Consider the following 20,527-nt stretch of genomic DNA (forward strand, 5'->3'; position numbering starts at 1 on the left):
TATAGACATTAACTTGGTATACTGTTTGGCCAGCTGCTATCCCGCTACGGCGGTACGGTCCAGTGGGTCCACATACCCACAAATCATGACAAGATGTGACAGATTTATTCAATTTTTCAACATTTTTCAAGATATATGCTTGCTGTCATTGAATGGAAATATTTTGTTAGGTATTAAACCTATCAGTGCAGGTAGAATAAATCAGCCTGAATCGCCTAGACTGTATACAATTGAAACAAAGTCTCAGCTGTCAGAAGTACAGATTTTGATTATAAATATATAAAAACCTTCCCATTCACTGACAGCAAGCAGCAATATTGAACATTGTGAGGAATTGAGGCAGAGTACATTCCAAATTGTAATAACTTTTTTATTTTAGTATTATAGACTCAATATTACTCCCACCACGCCTTCTAGTCCCCCCATGCACCCCACTGTTGGGCCTTGTTCACTTCATGTTTCATCGCTATTGACGTCACACAAGCACGCATGGAGGAAGAACAGGAGTGGCGGGGACTGGTGCAATTTTGGTATTTTGCAATTTCCAGCCCAAATTCACGCAATCAATCAAAATGATCACATTCTTGTTTGGTGCAGCTGGTTTTGGTTGTCAAATATTAGGAGTTGTATTGTCAATGTATGGCGGGCAGATCTGTTCCTGCCTTGTACTCATCAGCTCAGAACAAAACAGAAATAATGATATAAACTCCGTAAAACTGGAGAATTCCAAGCTAAACTTCTTAAAAAAATAAATTTAAACAAAATAATTCAACAAATCCCCTCCAAAGCCCAAAGGACAACGGAGTAATGCCCTGTACATCTCTAACATCGGGAGCGCTCCGCGGGAGGGAATAAGCTCTAACAGCATGACAGATCAGTACAGAGAAAGTGGGTTAATCTAATCTTACCAGAGCCCACTCTATACTGCAGCGAGACTGCGGGCAAGCGCCATGTCAGAAAAGAGCCACAAACATAAAATGGTGCAAATACATATAGAAGCTACCTGGGCACGGCCACCAAATCTGATGATGTCACTCAGTGCAGGATACATTATAATAATGCAAATATAATCACTAAGCAGCTGCCAAGAATAACCGTCACTACTCTGCACGGCCAAGTTATAGCGCTAATAGGATCAGGAAGGAAGGGGGCGAACTACCCGTGTAACCCCTAATACTACACCCACGTAGTCTCAGAAATAGATAAGACTAAATATGTACAAGTATGATCATTAGTCACAATTTCTCATTGAATGCAGCTCACTCATTAAAGCATGAACTTACCTAAGAGCACATTTTACACTTTGTGCACAAATGAACATACATTACCATTGTCTAGAGTGCTTTCACCTGAAGAATAGTGAGTGCAGCTCTGGAGTATAATACAGGATGTAACTCAGGATCAGTACAGGATAAGTAATATAATGTATGTACACAGTGACTCCACCAGCAGAATAGTGAGTGCAGCTCTGGAGTATAATACAGGATATAACTCAGGATCAGTACAGGATAAGTAATGTATGTACACAGTGACTCCACCAGCAGAATAGTGAGTGCAGCTCCGGAGTATAATACAGGATGTAACTCAGGATCAGTACAGGATAAGTAATGTAATTTATGTACACAGTGTCTCCACCAGCAGAATAGTGAGTGCAGCTCTGGAGTATAATACAGGATATAACTCAGGATCAGTACAGGATAAGTAATGTAATGTATGTACACAGTGACTCCACCAGCAGAAAAGTGAGTGCAGCTCTGGAGTATAATACAGGATGTAACTCAGGATCAGTACAGGATAAGTAATGTAATGTATGTACACATTGACTCCACCAGCAGAATAGTGAGTGCAGCTCTGGAGTATAATACAGGATATAACTCAGGATCAGTACAGGATAAGTAATGTAATTTATGTACACAGTGACTCCACCAGCAGAATAGTGACTGCAGCTCTGGGGTATAATACAGGATAAGTAATGTAATGTATGTACACAGTGACTCCACCAGCAGAATAGTGAGTGCAGCTCCGGAGTATAATACAGGATGTAACTCAGGATCAGTACAGGATAAGTAATGTAATTTATGTACACAGTGTCTCCACCAGCAGAATAGTGAGTGCAGCTCTGGAGTATAATACAGGATATAACTCAGGATCAGTACAGGATAAGTAATGTAATGTATGTACACAGTGACTCCACCAGCAGAAAAGTGAGTGCAGCTCTGGAGTATAATACAGGATGTAACTCAGGATCAGTACAGGATAAGTAATGTAATGTATGTACACATTGACTCCACCAGCAGAATAGTGAGTGCAGCTCTGGAGTATAATACAGGATTTAACTCCGGATCAGTACAGGAGAAGTAATGTAATGTATGTACATAGTGACTCCACCAGCAGAATAGTGAGTGCAGCTCTGGAGTATAATACAGGATATAACTCAGGATCAGTACAGGATAAGTAATGTAATTTATGTACACAGTGACTCCACCAGCAGAATAGTGACTGCAGCTCTGGGGTATAATACAGGATAAGTAATGTAATGTATGTACACAGTGACTCCATCAGCAGAATAGTGAGTGCAGCTCTGGAGTATAATACAGGATGTAACTCAGGATCAGTACAGGATAAGTAATGTCATGTATGTACACAGTGACTCCACCAGCAGAATAGTGAGTGCAGCTCTGGAGTATAATACAGGATATAACTCAGGATCAGTACAGGATAAGCAATGTAATGTATGTACACAGTGACTCCACCAGCAGAATAGTGAGTGCAGCTCTGGAGTATAATACAGGATATAACTCAGGATCAGTACAGGATAAGTAATGTAATGTATGTACACAGTGACTCCACCAGTAACCACCACTGGATCAGTACATAATATATTATAATATTTCTAGATGGTGTTTAGAGGTGGACAAAATCCTGTAATTCAGGATCAGTACAGGATAAGTAATGTCATGTAGGTACACGGATACTTTTGTGGGTACTAAACTGCACATTTTTCTATATACACAAGATGCTGTTTATTTCCCATTACTAAGGCTATGTTCGCAACTGCGTCATGGGCTCCACAGCAGATTCCATAAATTTCGACTGAAAAAATAGCGCTGCATGCACTGGCATTTTTCCTGTCAAAATGATGGACACCGCACTGAAACCTGACAGAGGTGTCCATCTTTCGACGAATCCGGTAGAGCATTGCGGTTTCGTCATGAACGCAAGCCACAACAAAAGGGTTAAAAGAGCCTAAAATGTAACAATGAGATTGAAACTCAAGTGCAAGGTGAAGAAAAGTTTTGGTCTTGTACAAAAATTTAAGACAGTTGACAATAAATCAAATAAAATAGAAAAATGGAAACAATTTTGTATATATATATATATATATATATATATATATATATATAGACACATACATACAGATCTCAAATGCTGAAACATTCTGCAGTATACGCCTCCCATAGATATAAATGGGGACAGGCTGGACAGCCAAGCTAGCCGCTTACAAAGGATAGAGGACTGTAGACTAGAGTGAGGATGTATGTATGACCTGCTTTCTTACCCGGTACCAGACAATTTCTCGCATCCTGCCGTCTGTCCTGAAGTTGCATTTCAAAGTCACTGCGTCTCCAACCACCACCGGAGGAAGGGGCTCAATAGTGACTGTTAAATAACCTAGGAAAGAAGAAAACATTCTGTAAGTGATTGGCATCTACAGTAAAATCTGCCTTGGGCAGCTATATATCCCCTCCCACAGCACCGTATAGCTAGGCAAACTCGCCATCAAGGACTCACGTAATGCATTGTGACAAACCGTAGCCTCAGTGTAGCAGCGGCCATATTGGTTGTCACCCAACTTTACCAGAATTTTTTTTTAAAAGAATTGTAATAACATTGCGGGAGAACTTTTATGTATTATTTCTGCCCTCAGTAAGAGAAATCACAACTTTATATGTCTGGGTAATTGATGTCAGGGTTATACACTATTGATTCTGGAAACTGATCTCGTGGATATCTATGGAGTCGGAGTAAAGGGGCTCAGCAGAAAGTCGTCTCAGTCTTATAAGATCCATAGTCTGCCTCTGCGGCAGAGAACATTTCCTTTAGCCAAGATCCGAAGCCATAAAAAGAGCAGGACGGACTGGAGTAAGCGCTCAGCTCGGTCAATACGGCTCCAGGCGGAAGATTCGAACTTTTCTGTACAGAATTAAAAAAGAAACTAGAAAACCAGCGCATGACAGAACAGATGATTATTTATAAAACCTGCAGCCAGAAGGGAAAGAAAACCGAGCAGCGGAATAATTAACAATACATAGTCAGCGAGGTCCCCAGCCCGGACGGTCACAGATCGCAGAGCCTGGAACGCCATATATTTTTATTTTTTAACCTAAATAGGGACAGAATTCTGTGCTGAATCATTTCACCACAGGGGTCGGAGCTCTGTTTTTCTGATACAGAGAACCAAATCCCCTGAACAGACTTGAGGTACTTTTACACCATCCACTTCTGGCCGATGCAACGAGCGCCGATCAACGAGACAGCTCGTTGATCGGCGCTCATTTGCTCCTTTTACAAGGAGCTGGTATGGGGACAATCGCTCGTCCCCATACATTTCTATCATGTCGGCAGCAGGGAGATGTGCTGCCGACAACCATAATATTTTGCAAATTTAAAACGATACGATCAGCTGATGAACGGGTTCGTTCCCTGTTTACAGAGGCCAATTATCGGGAACGCTCTTTTGCCCGATAATTGGCCAGTGTAAAAGGGCCCTAAGGTCTTGTTCACACAGTGCAGATTTTGCATGTATTTTTTAGGCAGAAACTGAGAACAAACCTAAACAGAAGAAATATATATAAAGAAAGGTCTTATAGATCTGCTCTCCTGAATCCAATTTTAGCTTAAAAATAATGTATACAGAATCTGCACTGTGTGAACAAGGCCATAGTGTTATATAATTCAATTCTGTCTGCCTGCCGCCGCTGCCACCACTAGGGGGAGTTTACTGCAAACTGTTAATATTGGGATGTATGCAGGGAGCTCCCTCTAGTGGCGGCTGCAGGTAGCAAGGAACTTATCATGTAACTCTATGGCTATGCAGGAATTTGAAGCTCTACGTCATCAGATTAAGCTCCAACTGCAATAAAGATGTATTAAGAAATATCAGCCGAGAATGTTGGACCTGATAATGACATGGTGTTAAAAACTTGACCTTCACTTTACGGCCGGATCCACAATTTGTGAGAAAAAAAGTTGCGGAAGATGCAGTTTTTGCATGCCTCTTTTCCACTTTGCAATCAATGGGTATAAACACTATAAAAATGTGTGTATATTGTCAGTCGGCCCTTTCACACAACTCTCGGAGTATGAGTTTCTATGAAGAAATCTGATTGACCAGCATACGTTCTGGTCTATGGTCTTGGATAGTTCTGAGAAATCGGATAATGTTGCGGCTTGGATCAGATCTTTGATCTTGTCCCTCATCTGACACTGCAGGTAAACATCAGCGCCTGCTACTTTTGTCTTCCGATTCGGTAAATGATTTCATTGACAGTAGAAAAAGCAATTATCCGCGGAGTGGCCCCCAAACACCTGACAAGCACCCCTGAAGGAGCCTCCCTGCAATAATTACACCTGCCAAGAGCTCAGCCCTCCCTGACTCAGCAAATCCACATTCTGCTTCTCCAGCGCTTCTTCACTAAGGTGGGGGGAGGGCCTCTCTGTCTGGGGGATCCTTACAACCATGGAAAGTTAAGTCTTTGAAAGTGAAAGGGTTAAGTAACGCGAGCTGCCATCCATTAAACACATTAAAAGTGAAAGAAAAAAAATCCTTTCATTCTCAAACAAGATTAATTTGCATCTCGCAGGTCATATGCAAATCAGCCGCATATGTAACGACAGCGGGATGAACGAAGCGGCAGCACCGTGCGGCTGTAACATATGTGGGAGACATATTGGGGGGGGCATGGATCAATGGTGTCGTACGTACGTCAAATAAAATGGCGGCAACAGCGCCAAACTTGATACCTGCCATTTAATACATTTCGGATCAAGCCTGTTGCGTTATTTTTTTTGTCACAGCGAGATGATACAAATCTTGATACAATGTGACTACTAAGCCACACCCCTTTTTGTAAAGTCAATTGTCGCAGCTTTGGTATTTGAGAAAAAAAACGGCGCAAAACGATTAATGGCGCACATTTCAAACGCAGTATCTTCTATTTTATTTGGGCCATTTTTCTTGGTCCCATTGAATGAACGGATCGCTAGCGTTTTGAACCTGCAGCGCTGGATGTCCACCTGAAGCGAATTGAATACATCACGCCGGCTGCAACACTCCTGACTGTAATTACGTCTAATGAGCTGAGCAAGAAAAAAAGAAAAAGAAAAAAGTTCCCTTGTTCCCTAGAAATAGACGTCCCCTGGAGCAACGCTGCAGGAAGATGAAGAAGCGCAGTCTATGGAATCAGGAGCCATTACATCCACAGCAGCTCATTATGGAAAACCCATGACTTATTGCTGAGGGTCGTTACATTGTGTTCTGTGTCTGTGGCCAATGAGGACGGGAGGGGTGAATGATTTTGTGGCACCCTCCAATCCAGGCCCCGGCACAGATTATACGGAGGCCTCCTTGTATTAGCTGGCTGCAAAATCTATAGCAAAAAAAATCAATCATTCTCTTCAGGCATTTCTTTGTTATATCCGTTTCAGGGAAAAGGACGTCATTATACGGACCACAATTGCGGTCCGGGCTCATTGAAGTCCGTGATTGCGGGCGGCCCGCGGATGAGTCTCCGCTGCCCGTCCGTGCCGTAATCATAGACCGTGCACACCGCTACGATCGCTATGAGGCCTTAATTCTGAATAATATTGAGATTAAACAGAGGAAATCCTGACTTGAGTAGAAAACGTAAACCAAATAACTACAAACTGTGAATTATGTCCGGCTGTGAGTTACAGGGTAAGGCCTCATGCACACGACCGTAGTGTTTTTCTGGTCCGCAAATTCCAGGACCGTGTTCCGTGAAATGACCTCCGCAGTTCATCCGTATGTAATCCGCAAAATTCGGATAAAAAAAAAAAAAGCCTAGGTAAAACAGGATGACCACAGAACTCATTCCCGGTCGTCGCCTAGCAACATTTCCGCAAATCCGCAAACTGCGGTTGACACACGGAGGTGTACCCGCATTTTCCATTGACTTCTATTGGCATGTCCGCATCTAATTTTGCGGGCCGTAATAAGACATGTCCTGAGTTTGTGCGGCACGGATTTGCGGACATGCGGGGACCCGTGAAAACACGGATAGTGTGTATGGGCCCATAGAAATGAATGGGTCCGCAATTCTCCCGTGGATTTTCGGGGGAATTGTGGACGCAAAAACACGTTCGTGTGCATGGGGCCATAAGACAAGTGCTGCGATGCCCGGGTCTAGCCTGCTTGTACTTTACTCATTTCTGCAGACATTGCATTAGAAAATATCTAGGTACTGCCCTGCCAGGACCTTCCTCCTCATTAGACCTCCTGTTTCCAGCGCTCTTCTCTGTTGGTCTCTCTACATGTTGCAGTCACTGACTGACCAGACATGAGGGGAGAATAGCCCAAAGGAGCACGCTGATGGAATCACATGGACTTGTAGGCCGGACTGCAGCCCTGGGGTCTATGTCTCTCTTTATTTATAGGTGCGCTCTAAATTGAAGTATTGAGACTGACCATCTCTCATGTAGCTCCACATTACTAGAAGAGAGTCTGATGAGATACTGTCCTCTCAATACCATGGCAATCTGATTTACTTTGGTCTGGTCTTATGTTAGGCTTCTGTACTGTAACATCAGACCTGTTACATGTAGTGTCACTCAGCAAGAGATGCCTAATCAGTGGCGTAGCTATAGGGGTCGCAGGTCATACTGTCCGCTGTGCCCTGTAGCGCAGCCTATCATGTGTCATACTGTCCACTGAGCTGTGTATCTAAGCCTATCATGTGTCATACTGTCCACTGGGCTGTGTATCTAAGCCTACCATGTGTCATACTGTCCGCTGGGCCCTGTATCTAAGCCTACCATGTGTCATACTGTCCGCTGGGCCCTGTATCTAAGCCTGTCATGTGTCACACTGTCCACTGCGTCCTGTATCCAAGCCTACCATGTGTCATACTGCCCGCTGGGCCCTGTATCTAAGCCTACCATGCGTCATACTGCCCGCTGGGCCCTGTATCTAAGCCTACCATGTGTCATACTGCCCACTGGGCCCCGTAGCTAAGCCTACCATGTGTCATACTGCCCACTGGGCCCTGTAGCTAAGCCTATCAAATGTGATAGTCTTCTAAGCCGCTGTATTTAGTCCTATCCATAGCTATGGGAGTCATAGTGCAATAGATAGCGGTCTCTTCGGCCATGAAGAGAGGTTGGGGGACCCATAAGGAACTTTTGCACTGGGGCCCCTGTGCCTAATATAACACTGTCTCTTCATGTAGAGTCTATTCTGTACCAGTGACTGTCTGAGTAGAACCAGCAGTCTAGAAGAGACAGCAATAGATGCAGCGTGACACTGGTAGATCACGAGACTTGATTTACTGCTGTCTACTATAGTCACCGCTCTAGAAATGTCAGTCTCTTGGTTAGCACTCTAGTGGACAGCATTAAATCACACTGAATGTCAGTGAACTGTCACTTCTCCAGAGAAAACGGCATCAAATCATGGCCTTCTACAGAAGAGACAGCATTTAATCAAACGGTGTCTCAGGACAATATCATCTCTCTAGAAGAGACAGCAGAGCAGAGAAGAGACTGCAGAGCAGAGAAGAGACAGCAGAGCAGAGAAGAGACAGCAGAGCAGAGACAGCAGAGCAGAGAAGAGACTGCAGAGCAGAGAAGAGACAGCAGAGAAGAGACTGCAGAGCAGAGAGGAGACAGCAGAGCAGAGAAGAGACAGCAGAGCAGAGAAGAGACAGCAGAGCAGAGAAGAGACAGCAGAGCAGAGAAGAGACTGCCTCCATGTAGAGCGTCACCTGTCTAGAAGAAACAGCGTTCAATCATTATCAGAGCTCTAGAATAGACAGAATAATGCGGTCTCTTGTTGTAGAGATACCCCTGTAGAAGAGACAGCAATACATGTGACTGCCTCTCTCTAAAAGAGACAGCCTTATATCACACGATCTCTGTCATGTCACTTCTGTAGAAGAGAACATTAAATGCCATCATCTTCAGGATTAATTTCCCCTCTACAAGAGACAGTTACCCGGTGGACTGTCTCAAAATGTGCCTCAGCTCTCTAGAAGTGACAGCATAAAATTGCACCGGGTCTCTTTATTCTATTACCCATCTACGAAAGACAACAACACACTAGACTGTCTCTTAGAAAAGTGTCATCTCTCCAGAAGAGACAGTGATATACGGGTCTCTCTAAATGAAGTGTTGTCTCTATAGAAGAGACAGCAATAAATCACCTCTTTTCTGCTCCGTAGAAGAGACAATAATACATCAGACTGTCTCTAAGAACTGCCACCTCTGTTCAGGAGACAGCAATATATCAAGACTGTCACATGGAGCGTGTCCTCTCTCTAGAAAAGACAGCAATAAATTCCCTGTTCTCATCTATTATTGTCTCTTATGAGACATTACACCATTAGATTCTCTCTGGCAGCAGTCACCTCTCTAAAAGAGACAGCTATACATCAGACCCTCTCTGAAAGCAGGGTCTCTGTCTAGAAGATGAAGCGATAAATCAACTGTGGGGAACAGTCTTTTCTCCAGAAGAGACAGCAATACATCATACGGTCTCTTGGATTAGTGTCAGTCCTCTAGAAGCAGTGACAGTTATAGATCAGACAGTCTCAAGAAGAGACAGTTACACATCAGACAGTTTCCTTATAGGCCGTTAAACATCACACTGTCTCGAAGCCGTGTGATCTCTCTAGAAGAGACTTTCATACAACAGACAGTCTCCTGGATCAGTGCGATCTCCAGAAGAGACAGTTAGACATCAGACAGTCTCTTTTGCAGCCGCTGTTAATTCTGCAGGCGTCTCTATGGTGTGATCTAGGGGGTGACAGGCTTGGCATTCCCGGGCACTTTGCCCTGTTCTGGTGAAATACCGTACACCTCCTTAATAGTTTTCCTGACCTGAGCTGGGGGCACATAGTGGGATTAATGGCCACGTCTGGACCCCCGTTACGATCATTAATTCTCCCCGCGATGCTTAATAGCTTCGCCTGTCTCCCCGAGCTCAGATTCGCTGCTTTCTCGCTTCTTGTCTTTGCCCTCCTCTCCGAAGGCACTGGAGGAGACTGGCTTATTTGGGTTATAAACAACGCCGGCGCGATAGCATCTGAAGGCTGCGTCCGGCGCGGCCGATAGCATCTCGCCCTGTCTCGGACTCATATTTCTCGCTCTGTGGCTCTCCACCGGCCTCGTGCTGAGTATACAGATCACTGTCTGCTCCCATCTTGCATGTAAAGCCTCAGCGCGTCTTAAAAGGAAAAAATAAAAAATCGCCATCAACTCCTGGGAGGAGATAACGAGATCACAAAAAAAACGCACAACACGAACAACGATTTACAGCGCGTGACCCAAAGGACGTAATGCGATCGCCACAACCTGAACCGATCACCATGAGGATCTCCGCCATAGCTCCCAATCTCTGGGGGACTGTAGACCATGGGAAACTAAGGGCACAATGAAAAACGGCTCCAAATACGGCTGAAGTGACATGCACTTCTTCTTACGGGGGTGTTTTTTTTTTTTAAACGGCCGTGTAAAAAAACGCCCCAACAAAACGAAACACCGTTTTTCCCATTGAAACCAATGGGCAGATGATTGGAGGCGTTAGGCTTCCATTTTTTCAGCCGTTTTTTCGGGGGCGCCGTGTGAACATGGGGCAGATATGTTGCGTAAAAGCAGGCTGCGTATCCGCCCTGTGCGCCACAGGGAATTCCGCATGAAAAACCGCACCAAACCGTAACTTCAGCACTTAGCCAGCCTGCCTCCTGAGATGACATTTTATCCCATGTGACCGCTGCTACAGCGTGTAATTGGCTGCGGAGGTCACATGGGATGAAACATCATCCCAGGAGGCTGCGCTGGAGGGCAGGAACACAGACTTCTGGGTAAGTATGAGATTTATTTTTTTCCTGAGTTGCGTTTTTTGTGGCGGAATCGCTGCGAGCCCGCTGCAAAAGACGCAACAACTGCTATTTGTTGCGGGTTTTACCTCCCAGTGAATTCAATGGGGAAAATCCACAACAAATAAGCGGCGTTTACGCAAATACAATTGACATTCTGCAGGATAAAATTCCGGACCGCAGGTTAATTTTGGAACGTTTTTTCACGCAGCGTGTGGATGAGATTTGTTTGAGCTCATCCACTTTGCTGCAACTGTTTATGCTGCGGATTTCCGTTTAGAAAAATCTGCAGTATTTACACAACGTGTGAACGGACCCTTAGGAGGATCCCACCTTATGTTCACACTAGGAAAGAAATCCACAGAAATAGCGAAACAAACTCGGCATCAATAATCCCGCCATACTCGTGAAGTTTTGAGAAGCCATGTTTACTGCCCCTTTATTTCAGGAACTGTGGCAGTTACTGCAGAGTAACTAAACTTTTAAGAAAAACTTTTGAAATGTCATAGCGACCGGTCAGAACTTTTGATCGGTGGGGGTCCGAGCACTGAGACCCCCACCGATCGCTAAAAAGAAGCGGCAGACACGCTTGGGTGAGCTCCGTGCTGTTTAGTTTCTGAACGGCGTCTCTCGGGAAGCCGAGCGAGCGGTGAACGGGCTCATATACTTTGCATTGAGCCCGTACACCAGTTGCTCGGCCAGAAACGAAGCAGCACAGCGATCACCCGAGCACTTCTGATCAGACCGCCGCCAATCACAACTTCTGACACGTCAAAAGTTTTCTTTGAAAGTTTACTTACCCTTTAAGGTTTATTCTGCATTCAGGCTGCCCGTTTTGAAGCTGGACCAGCGTCTTCATCAAACTTGATTAAAGCAAGTGTCCGAGCTCGATGTCAGCAGCGCTGTAACAGGTGACATTTTTGCTTTTCCTGCTCTCCTTGTAGAGCGGTGACATTTCTGGGATCTAATGCCGCTGACTACATTAAAGCCCTTGTCTACACTAGCGCTGTGTCGGTGCCAGCACAACTAGCTCACCTGAGCATAACCACTTCTGTCCTCCGCCTACATCCACAATGAGGCACTGGGGACCCCATTTCTTTTAGGTTTATGGTGGGAACATCAATGGGGGGTAAATGCTCCCGCAGATCCACAAGGGGTAAACGTGCTGAGCCCCATCCGCATTACAATATTTCCGGTGCACACAATCTCAGATGCAGCTCTACCTACCATTAATTTCTGAATGCTAGAACATACTCCAGTCACATCCAGAGCTGCATTAAGACATCTACTGGTTTCCTGTTAAAGTGCAGTGCATTGTGGGAGATCAGAGGATCGTTTCCACAGTTACAACGAAGCTGTTAGGTCACATAACACACAACAAAGTTTATAAAAATTCTACACGCAGCTCTGGGAGTGATTAGAGTTGAAACTGGATTTTAATATCAGCACAAGATATATATATATATTTGTAGTTACTCAACTTTCTATATAAACAAACGGTAAAATTCAGCGTTTTGTGCGTGCAAAAACGCAGTGTTTTTTCTGCGTTGCAGTTCCGTGTGACATCCGTGTACGGTGCGCGTCTGCGTTTTTTACGTGCGTATGTCACACGTTTTTTTTTCGTCACCAAAAAAACAAACTGAAAGGTCTTTTTCTTTTTCTCATAATTTCTTTAGCAACAGGTGCGTGAATCACGGACAGCTCACGGATGACGTCCGTGATTTTCACGCACCCATTGACTTCAAGTGTGGGACATGCAGTGAGTTTCACGCTGCGGACGCACGCTGCGTGAAAAACACATTGTCTGAATGGCCCATTGAATTTCATAGGTACGTGGTGTGACGTCCGTTGTTTTAACGCGCGTAACGCAGACGTGAAATACGCTCGTGTGAATAAGACAAATGTAATATGGAGGAAAGCATTTCATAATGAAGGAAATGAACGTTACACGATAGGCGATGTAGTGATGAGTGATTCTCTAGGATACATGATAGGCTTAGATACAGCGGCTCAGCAACCAGTATCACACATTATAGGCTTAGATACACCAGCTCAGAAGCAGCACATCCTTGAGGTTTCTCTATTATCTACACCGATCAGCCCTAACATTAAAACCTGCTGTCTATTACTTTGTAAATCGCCCTCGTGCCGCCAAAACCACATTGACCAGTCGAGGCACGGACTTTACAAGACCTCTGAAGGTGTCCTGTGGTGTCTGACAGCAAAATGTTAACAAACATACACGTAGCTATTTCAGTACAATAAGGCTTAGTTTATATGGGGCGGATACGCTGCATAAAAGCACACAGAGTATCCGCCCTGTGCGCTGCAGGGAATTCCAGGCGAAAAACCGCACCAAATAGTTTTTCGCCCAGAATGTCCACTGTGGAAAGCTGCAGCACTTAGCCGGCCGGCCTCCTGGGATGACATTTCATCCCATGTGACCGCTGCAGCCTATGACTGGCTGCAGCGGCGGTCACATGGGATGAAACGTCATCCTAGCAGGCGGGCTCTCTGACATCATCCAGGCCGACCTCTTGGGATGACGTTTCATCCCATGTGATCGCCACTACAACCTGGAATTGGCTGCAGTGGTCACATGGGATGAGACATCATCCCAGGAGATCGGCCTGGAGAAAGAAACCGTCGTCTGGGTAAGTATAAGATTTGCGCTTTTTGCAGCGGAATACTGTAAACTAACCCTAAGGGGGTTGAAGAACTGCATGAGTATGACATATATAAGGGCCTGTTCACATCAGCGTTCGCTTTCCGTTCCGGGGTTCTGTCGGAGGTTTCCATCGGGTGAACCCTGCAACGGAAAGTCAAACAAACCACAGCTTCCGTTTCCGTCACCATTGATATCAATGGTGACGGAAACATTGCTAATGGTTTCCGTTTTAGCGACGGAATCAATAACGCAGTCGACTGATATCAATGGTGACTGAAACGGAAGCGGTGGTTTCAGTTTGACTTTCCATTGTAGGGTTCACCCGACGGAAACCTCCGACTGAACCCCAGGAACGGAAAGCCAACGCTTATGTGAACAGGCCCTAAGTCTTCCAAATCTAGACACAAAATCCACCTAAATGTTTAAGACACACCTGTATTTTTGGGTATATATGACAGACAGGTACAGACTAGAGATGGCACACACTGATGCGGTCATCTTCAACGTGACCTACAACAGCGGTAGGAGAAGGGCAGCCGCATACGTGAGACTATTTATCTTTCTCCTGTAATTTGCAAACTACCTTATATTTTCTAATTCATATTTCCTGTATCTCTTTCTGTACCTTTTACTACAATATTCACGAAGATTTAAAGGAGAGCTAAACTTTCAAAAAACTTTTGACATGTCATAGTGACATGTCAGAAGTTTTGCTCAATGGTGGTCAGAGAACGGAGACCGCCACCGATCGCTAAAACGAAGCTGCAGAAGTGCTCTGATGATCGCTGTACCGCTTTATTTCTGATTGGCTTTCCTGGGAAAGCAGAGCGAGCGGTGTACGGACTGAAAGACTTTATATTGAGCTTGTACAGCGCGGAAAGATGAGCTGGTCAGAAACAAAGTGGCACAGCGCCCACCCGAGCATTTCTGCCGCTTCATTTTAACAAAATCGGTGGGGATCTCAGTGCTCGGACCCGACCGTTCAAAACTTCTGACACGTCACTATGATAAGCCAAACTTTTTAAAAAGTTTAGTTACCCTTTAAATAAATTTAAAAAAATGTTGTATTAGCATCGTGATTCTTCTAATATAGAATTTCGGACAAACTACAGAATATTTAACATTCCGCCACTCCACTGCCTTCTTCCCATAGCGCATCCTGCTGTCAGTTCAGGATTCATCAGACCAGGCCACCGCCTTCCATTGCTCCAGTTCTGATGCTCATGTGTCCATTGTAGTCGCTTTTGGCGGTGGACAGTGGTCAGTATTGGCGCTCTGACTAGTTTTCGGCTACACAGCCCCTCATACAGCAAGCTGCGATGCTCTGCGTGTTTTGACACCTTTCTATCATAGCCAGGAGTAACTTTTTTTTTTAGCAGTTTGCGCTACAGCAGCTCTTCTGTAGGATCGGACCAGACAGGCCAGCCTTCGCTCCCCATGCACATCAATGAGCCTCGGGCATCCATGACCCGGTCGCCAGTTCACCTGCTGTCCTTCCTTGGAGCACTTTTGGTCAGTACTAACCACTACACCCCACAAGACCGGCTGTTTTGGCGACCCAGGCGACTAGTCATCACAATTTGGCCCTTGTCACAGTCGCTCAGATCCTTACACTTGACCATTTTTCCTCCTTCCAACATCAAGAACTGACGGTTCACTTGATGCCTAAGATACACCACCCTTTATCGGGCGTCATTAGGCTGAGGATTCACGTCGCGTTGTAAAAGATTTTTTTTGCAGTGAATTGTGACAAAAACGCATTTGATGCCAATTCTCAGTCTTATAACCGGAAAATGAATGTTATTTAATTCACCGGACAGTGTTTTGAAGTTGTGTCTGATCGGCGCATGATGTCATATTGTCTCGCAGTCAGTATAAGCTTTAATGGAAGTGTTTTGCATCTCATGCCCTGATCTCTAAGATTTGCATGTGTGAATATTGATGTCACTGAGTAAAAGGTCACGGTTAACAACGACAGATACAAGGACGGCTCTGATCTCCACCCCCCCCCTCCATATTGCCATTACCACACTTCATCCAGAGCGGCGTCGCCTGGGACCAGTGACCTACGTTGAATGAAGCCCTTGACAGGGACGGTCGTGCGGTGTCAGGGAGGCGACGGTTCTGTTGAGCTCTCGTAAAAACGAAGACAATTAATGCACTAATGGAATTATTTTGGCTCTGTGTTGACCTTGGAAAGTGCGGGCTGAAAGGTCGCTGCAATCAAATACAGCCATTTCCCGCCACACCGATTAGTATGCGGAGAGGCAGCGTCGCCTTCAGCCGGCACAGAGACGGCCTGAAAGGTGTCATTTTTCAACCGCTGACAAAATCCTCTCCCTCGCTCCCTACAAACGCCTGATATTTATCGAAGGAAGGGATATACATATACATATATATTTTAGGTGATGGGAGCAAGAGATGCCGGGTCCCTTGAGGGGAAAATAGATCTCATTTGCCACTTCCTTCAAGGAGAGATTTGTGAGGCTCAGAGTTTACTGCCTGTCACTTCCCGCCGCTGCTAACGAGCAATGTTCTGCAGTGTCGTAACAGCTCAAGGGTTCTTGGTCTCCGCTGCTTTCAAGCTATTACAATCTCATCCGATACTCGGGCCAATGAGAGAGCAAGTTCTTGGGACCAAATTCTATTGTCAACTAATGAAGAGCAGCCAGAGATTGGAATTGAGGAGCATGCTCAGTATACTCCAGAACATCTTACAGGTCGTTTCCTAAATTACAGAGCACGGAGCTCGGATTATTTACAATGAGCAGGATTATATTTTAAGGGAAGAAGGGAAGGTTTAGATCCCGTAACTGCTATTATAATGATAGTTATCGACACTCAGATTAGTCACCACACATGTACCTAGAATAACACGAGAGGAGGGCTGACATTACTGATCCTGAGTAACAGCCTGTATAGATCAGTAGTGTATGTACATAGTGACTCCACCAGTAGAATAGTGAGCGCAGCTCTGGAGTATAATACAGGATGTAACTCAGGATCAGTAATGTATGTACATAGTGACTCCACCAGTAGAATAGTGAGTGCAGCTCTGGAGTATAATACAGGATATAACTCAGGATCAGTACAGGATCAGTAATGTATGTACACAGTGACTCCACCAGCAGAATAGTGAGTGCAGCTCTGGAGTATAATACAGGATATAACTCAGGATCAGTACAGGATAAGTTATGTAATGTAAGTACACAGTGATTCCACCAGCAAAATAGTGAGTGCAGCTCTGGAGTATAATACAGGATGTAACTCAGGATCAGTACAGGATAAGTAATGTAATGTATGTACACAGTGACTCCACCAGCAGAATAGTGAGTGCAGCTCTGGAGTATAATACAGGATGTAACTCAGGATCAGTACAGGATAAGTAATGTATGTACACAGTGACTCCACCAGCAGAATAGTGAGTGCAGCTCTGGAGTATAATACAGGATATAACTCAGAATCAGTACAGGATAAGTAATGTAATGTATGTACACAGTGACTCCACCAGCAGAATAGTGAGTGCAGCTCTGGAGTATAATACAGGATATAACTCAGGATCAGTACAGGATAAGTAATGTAATGTATGTACACAGTGACTCCACCAGCAGAATAGTGAGTGCAGCTCTGGAGTATAATACAGGATGTAACTCAGGATCAGTACAGGATAAGTAATGTATGTACACAGTGACTCCACTAGCAGAATAGTGAGTGCAGCTCTGGAGTATAATACAGGATATAACTCAGGATCAGTACAGGATAAGTAATGTAATGTATGTACACAGTGACTCCACCAGCAGAATAGTGAGTGCAGCTCTGGAGTATAATACAGGATGTAACTCAGGATCAGTACAGGATAAGTAATGTAATGTATGTACACAGTGACTCCACCAGCAGAATAGTGAGTGCAGCTCTGGAGTATAATACAGGATGTAACTCAGGATCAGTACAGGATAAGTAATGTAATGTATGTACACAGTGACTCCACCAGCAGAATAGTGAGTGCAGCTCTGGAGTATAATATAGGATATAACTCAGGATCAGTACAGGATGAGTAATGTAATGTATGTACACAGTGACTCCACCAGCAGAATAGTGAGTGCAGCTCTGGAGTATAATACAGGATATAACTCAGAATCAGTACAGGATAAGTAATGTAATGTATGTACACAGTGACTCCACCAGCAGAATAGTGAGTGCAGCTCTGGAGTATAATACAGGATATAACTCAGGATCAGTACAGGATAAGTAATGTAATGTATGTACACAGTGACTCCACCAGCAGAATAGTGAGTGCAGCTCTGGAGTATAATACAGGATGTAACTCAGGATCAGTACAGGATAAGTAATGTAATGTATGTACACAGTGACTCCACCAGCAGAATAGTGAGTGCAGCTCTGGAGTATAAGGGTATGTTCACACGGCAAAGCCAATTACGTCTGAAATTAAGGAGCTGTTTTCAGGCGAAAACAGCTCCTGAATTTCAGACGTTTTGACAAGTGCGCGCGTTTTTCGCGGTGTCCATTACGGACGTAATGGGAGCGGTTTTTCTATGGAGTCAAACGGCTCCAATTACGTTCCAAGAAGTGACATGCACTTCCTTGAGGCGGGCGTCTTTTTACGCGCCGTCTTTTGTAGAAGTTTGAAGAAGTTTTTTCGGGCGTAATTCCAAGCGTAAAACGCTTGAATTACGTCCGTAAATAGGGCGTGTGAACATACCCTCATAATATATATGTACACAGTGACCCCACTGATTACTTAGATTATTTCTATATGCAAATTTAACGATTAGGGAAACAAAATCCCATTTTTGGATCATGATGTAACCATCACCATGTGGGACTCCCTGAAACTCTTAAAATCAATACCAGAACATAGAGACGCTCGCTGTGTAAGAAGTGCAGGTCTCACACTTGTAGGATAGGAGCACGCTGCAATTTGAATCTTGCAAGTTTTTTTCTTCAGCTGCACTACATAGTGAAAATGCATAAACCTTGAGTGTAAAATTTACCACAAATGTCTATCGGAGTTCCACTTGTACGAGTCTAATATTTTGGATGAAAATGTATACAGCCCTAATACTTTTCACACCTGAGAGTTTGTTACAAGTGTATCCAGTCTAGTCAATCCATTGTGCCTGGACTCCAGACTGCAATGATATATTGCAACAAATTATCAGTAGAGGCGAGAGATACAGAGGATTGTCTAAACTGGATAATAATTATAACCAACCCTCAGCTGTGAGAAGTATTAAGTCCAGATAAGCTCAGCCTCTGGTTCTAAAAAAAAAAATTCCATTCACCAATAGAAAGCAGAGATTTTGCAAATGGTGAAGAATTGAAAAACAAAGTCCATTAGAAAGTTGCAGAACCTTTACTAAGCCTCGTTTACAGGAGACTGGACTTGCCCTTTAAGACTCGTTTATAAAGACCGGTATCTTTTTTTCTGTCGTTTTTATAAATCACAAGGCTCATAAAGCAGGTTCTCATACACAGATTTCTTCAAGTTAATTAAACCACGTACGGTGCGCCGCTCGGAGAAGGGATTTATATATTTGTTCCAAGGAGAAGGATCTGAACAGAATCACTTCCAGGACCGGTAACTTTAGAGAGAAAAAAAAGCGATGTATATAGGTCACCGAGCGTACGAGTCCTGGTGGGAACGCTCGCATCCTCGCTCCCAGGACCCGAGTCCATCCTCCAGAGTGTGTGAATGTATGTGATTTATCCCTGATATGACATCTCTGCTATGTTATATAGGAAATCAGAATTCTAGGCAGAGAATAGAGACAGAAAGCAGTAATTATAGGAGCCCAGGATACCATTGTGCTGCAGAGGTTCAGATCACATACAGATATAGAATACACATCATTAAGGAAGGGCTCCCATGGGAGGACACAATGTCATTCACAGATGGGGATAAACTGATATCATTAACAGCATATAATGAAACGCAACAAAAAGTGATGTAATAAGAAACGGACGGGCGCTGGATCCGAAGAGGAAAATGCTAATTAATAATTAGATGTCATGTATACGAGAGGACCTACAGCAGAATCCACCGGCACTCCTCACCTATATATGAGGTCCAGGCAATCCCTAGTGGTGCTCAGCAGCGGCAATACGTAATTAGTGAATAATATTAAGATTCTATAGACGAATGTGGCACCCCCTCCCCTTCTATAAACTCACTAACTAAAGAAATATCGAACCTAACGCAGTTTATTGGATAAGGCTGGAGAAGAAGAAAGTTGTGAAATCTGCCGTCTGTAACGATATAGTAAACTAAAATGTTCCCAATTACTGACAGCAAGCAGAGGTCTGGAAAATGGGAAAGATTTTAAAAACAAAAAGTTTATTAGGAAATGTTAAAAGGGCCCCCACCCAAAAAAACTTCTCGTTGTCCTGCTGCGACCCCCTGCAACAGGCGGTGTTCAATTCTCCTGCAGCGCCACCACAGGGAAAATAAAGAATTACACATTGGTCATTCAAACCAATCTATGGAACGAATAGACACTTTTGGCTCTGACTAATAGATGGAGGTTTCGACCTTGGGACCCCCTTTTTATTAACTCAGAATGCCCAATGGGGTATTTTAAAACTAGAAAAACCCTTTAAATAATGTGGCAATTAATATGTGCAACAACATTGATACATTGTGTCTGCGGAGGGACCGGCACATGACAAGATTTAGACATTTTCTCATCCGTGTTTGCAATTTTTTGGTTAAATCTCTTTGCAAGCA

The 20,527-nt window shown here is 44.2% G+C and overlaps 1 protein-coding gene across 2 annotated transcripts in view; it reads right to left on the reverse strand.

Annotated features, from left to right (window-relative positions):
* IGSF21 (immunoglobin superfamily member 21) overlaps positions 1-3,670 on the reverse strand; it is a 273,506-nt gene extending 269,836 nt beyond the window's left edge. Inside the window, exon 1 of one of the 2 annotated variants that reach the window (XM_075840560.1) lies at positions 3,560-3,670. In XM_075840560.1, coding sequence (XP_075696675.1) covers positions 3,560-3,583 — 24 coding nt within the window. In that variant the 5' untranslated portion in view covers positions 3,584-3,670. Of the gene's footprint in view, positions 1-3,547 lie in introns of both variants that reach the window. The other variant, XM_075840559.1, reaches the window with a different exon arrangement.
* Positions 3,671-20,527: the final 16,857 nt, after the last annotated feature.

This window comes from Rhinoderma darwinii, chromosome 10, assembly GCF_050947455.1.
Source record: "Rhinoderma darwinii isolate aRhiDar2 chromosome 10, aRhiDar2.hap1, whole genome shotgun sequence".
Lineage (NCBI taxonomy): Eukaryota > Metazoa > Chordata > Amphibia > Anura > Rhinodermatidae > Rhinoderma > Rhinoderma darwinii.